This window comes from Triticum dicoccoides, chromosome 2B, assembly GCF_002162155.2.
Source record: "Triticum dicoccoides isolate Atlit2015 ecotype Zavitan chromosome 2B, WEW_v2.0, whole genome shotgun sequence".
Classification (NCBI taxonomy): Eukaryota; Viridiplantae; Streptophyta; class Magnoliopsida; order Poales; family Poaceae; genus Triticum; species Triticum dicoccoides.
The window spans coordinates 2,876,957-2,879,670 of NC_041383.1; the positions used below are offsets into that span (position 1 = coordinate 2,876,957).

Genomic DNA, 2,714 nt, shown 5'->3' on the forward strand with positions numbered 1-2,714 from the left:
CTTTTACCTCCATTACTTCCTTCGTTTGCTCCCCCTTTTGCTTTCCGTTTGGACACCACCATACTCTCTTGGCTTCTTCTCTTCTCCTCTCCTTCTGTTGTTGTTGTTGCTGCTGCTGCTGCTCGGGAGCAATGGGTACTCCTAGTCCTACCCCCTACCACCTCCAGTCTCCAAGGACCATCGTCACCAAGATCATCAGCATGAAGCAGCAGCAGGAGGAGCCGGCGACGCCGGATCCGCCGCCGTCCAAGATCATACTGCAGCCGCGGCACCGGACCACCCCGGCGATGTGGTGCGGCGCCATCGCCGGCTTCGCCTTCAGCGTCCTCCTCATCCTCGCCGGCCTCGTCATCCTCATAGTCTACCTCTCTGTGAAGCCGAGGACGCCGTCCTTCGACATCGCCAACGCCGTCCTCAACACCGTCTACGTCGGCTCGCCGTCGGCCTACTTCAACGGCGACATGACGCTGGTGGCCAACATCTCCAACCCCAACCACAAGATGGGCGTCGTCATCCAGTCCGGCGCCGTCGAGCTCTTCTTCCGGGGCAGGCTCGTGTCGGTGCAGGCGCTGCCGCCCTTCGCGCAGCCGCGGGGCCACTTCACGGTGCTCAACGTCCACATGCTGTCCAGCCAGGTGGCGCTGCCGCCGGAGGTGGCCGCGGACCTGCTCAACCAGATGAGGAGCAACAAGATCCTCTACACCATCAGAGGGACCTTCAAGGTCCGGGAAAGGTTCTGGTCTTGGCACTACACCTACCGGTTGACCGCCATTTGTGACCTCGAGCTCACCTCGCCTCCCTCTGGAGTTCTTCTTGATAGGAGATGCACAACATCAAAGTGATTAGTAATTGGTCTCTGGATCCATGCTCTTTTGATCTCATTTGTTTCTTGTATCAAATTGTAGAGGAATTGGGTCAAGGCATAGCAAAGCAAACATACTAGTACTATGACTTACTAGTGTGGTTTGAGGTTGTGGCTTTCACATTTCTTGTTTACAAGATCGATCGGTAGCTGCCTTACTGCTGGAGCCTCAAAGCCTTCCTGCAACATGTACAGCGGCAGGCAATGGTCGTATATATGCAGCTGTCTAGATATTGTTTGTACATCGTGGATCTCATATATGGTTAACAGGATGGATTTTATAAATTGCTGCAGACATAGATGATACCAGATGGCTTTGGTGATTCTCCGTAGCTCTCTCTGTTGCAAATGGCGTCTCGGGCCCTTTATAAAGTGTGCTTGTGTTGATCGTACCAGATGCCATCTTCTCCCATGTTTCCTCTGTTACGCCTCCAGTTGATTTGGTTTGATATCCACGCTTCATATTTTCATATATAGATTTATTTCCTTCCGTCAAGTGGTCCATTTCCCGCGAAACCAAATTAAGCATTGGGATTTGTAATCTTTTGTAATTATTAGTCTTTACTGATAGGATTAGAGTGATATTTTAAGAATATCTGGGATGATTTGGTTTAAACAACGGTGAAATGAGTGTAAAAATACACTCATCAACCTCCCAAAGCTTAAACCTTGGTTGTCCTCGAGCAAGAAACAAAATCGTAAGTGATTCAATTTTGTAAACCGAAATAATATGAAGGTTTTGATTCACTTACGATTGGTATGACCAGATAGCCCTCCACTTTCTTCACCTGAAAAGTTAGCATGGCTATAGCGACGACAATGGTTATTACGCAACCTAGGCCAACATATTTAACATAAACCTTTCATTAATTTAGACAAAGTAATCAACTAGGAATTATTCTCCTTCGTCTAGGTAACACTTGCTTGCCAGGAACACTTCGGAAGAACTTTGCAACGAAAACATTATTTAAGGGAGTAGAAGGTATGTAAAAAGATAGCAAAGTGCTAGAGTAACTCACTAAAGACCACAGGTATTGCCTTTGCATTTTCAAGTCCATGTGCACGCGTCGACGCGAGTCTTAGCGTAGCCTCCTTTTATCTTCATTACTTCGTTCCGTGACCCCCTTTTGTTTTCCCGTTTGGACACCACACTCGCTTCCCGTCTGGATCGATGCTCTTTCTTTTTTTCTTCTGGTATAAAATTTTAGAGGAATTAATTGGGTCAAGGCATGCATATCAGATCGGCTAGTATGACTTATAATTACTACTGTAGTGTGGTTTGAGCTTGTGGCCTTCACATTCTTGTTTACTCGATCGGTAGCTGCTTCATCCTGAAAGCTTCCTGCAACATGTACAGCGGCAGGTAATGGTCGTATGTAGTACTTGTCTCAATATAGCTTTTGTACATCGTGAATCTCATATATGGTGAATAGTGTGAACTTTATTAACTTGTTGCGGACATATAGATGGTGGTGGTGCTGATTCTAATAGCCTTGGCGACTGTCCATGGCTCTCCCCGTTGCGAATGCGGCCTCGGGCCCTTTATGAAGGGTGGTATGAGAGCTCACACCCTCAGTTTTCTCTATTATTATGCCTCCAGTTGATTTGGTTCGATATCCACACTTCATATTTCCAGCACTTCATATTTGGTTCGATATCCACACTTCATATTTCCTTCCCTCAAGTGGTCCATTTGCTGCAAAAACAAATTAAACATAGGGACTTGTAGTAACTTGCATTTGTTAGTCATTAGTGATAAGATCGGAGTAATTTTCTCAGAATTTGTCTCTTTCAAGCGCGGCGATCAGTATTAAATTTTTCATGTACGCTCCTCTTGAGAAATCCGAGTCCG

At 46.6% G+C, this 2,714-nt stretch overlaps 1 protein-coding gene across 1 annotated transcript; it reads left to right on the plus strand.

The window, feature by feature from the left end:
- LOC119361656 (NDR1/HIN1-like protein 26) lies at positions 1–1,163 on the plus strand. Its single transcript, XM_037626790.1, has one exon. The coding sequence runs from the start codon at positions 132–134 to the stop codon at positions 840–842; it is 711 nt and encodes a 236-aa protein (XP_037482687.1). The 5' UTR covers positions 1–131; the 3' UTR covers positions 843–1,163.
- The last annotated feature ends 1,551 nt before the right edge of the window (positions 1,164–2,714 follow it).

Coding starts and splice junctions, on each gene's coding strand:
- LOC119361656 (XM_037626790.1), top strand. CDS start 132: ATGGGTACTCCTAGTCCTACCCCCTACCACCTCCAGTCTCCAAGGACC.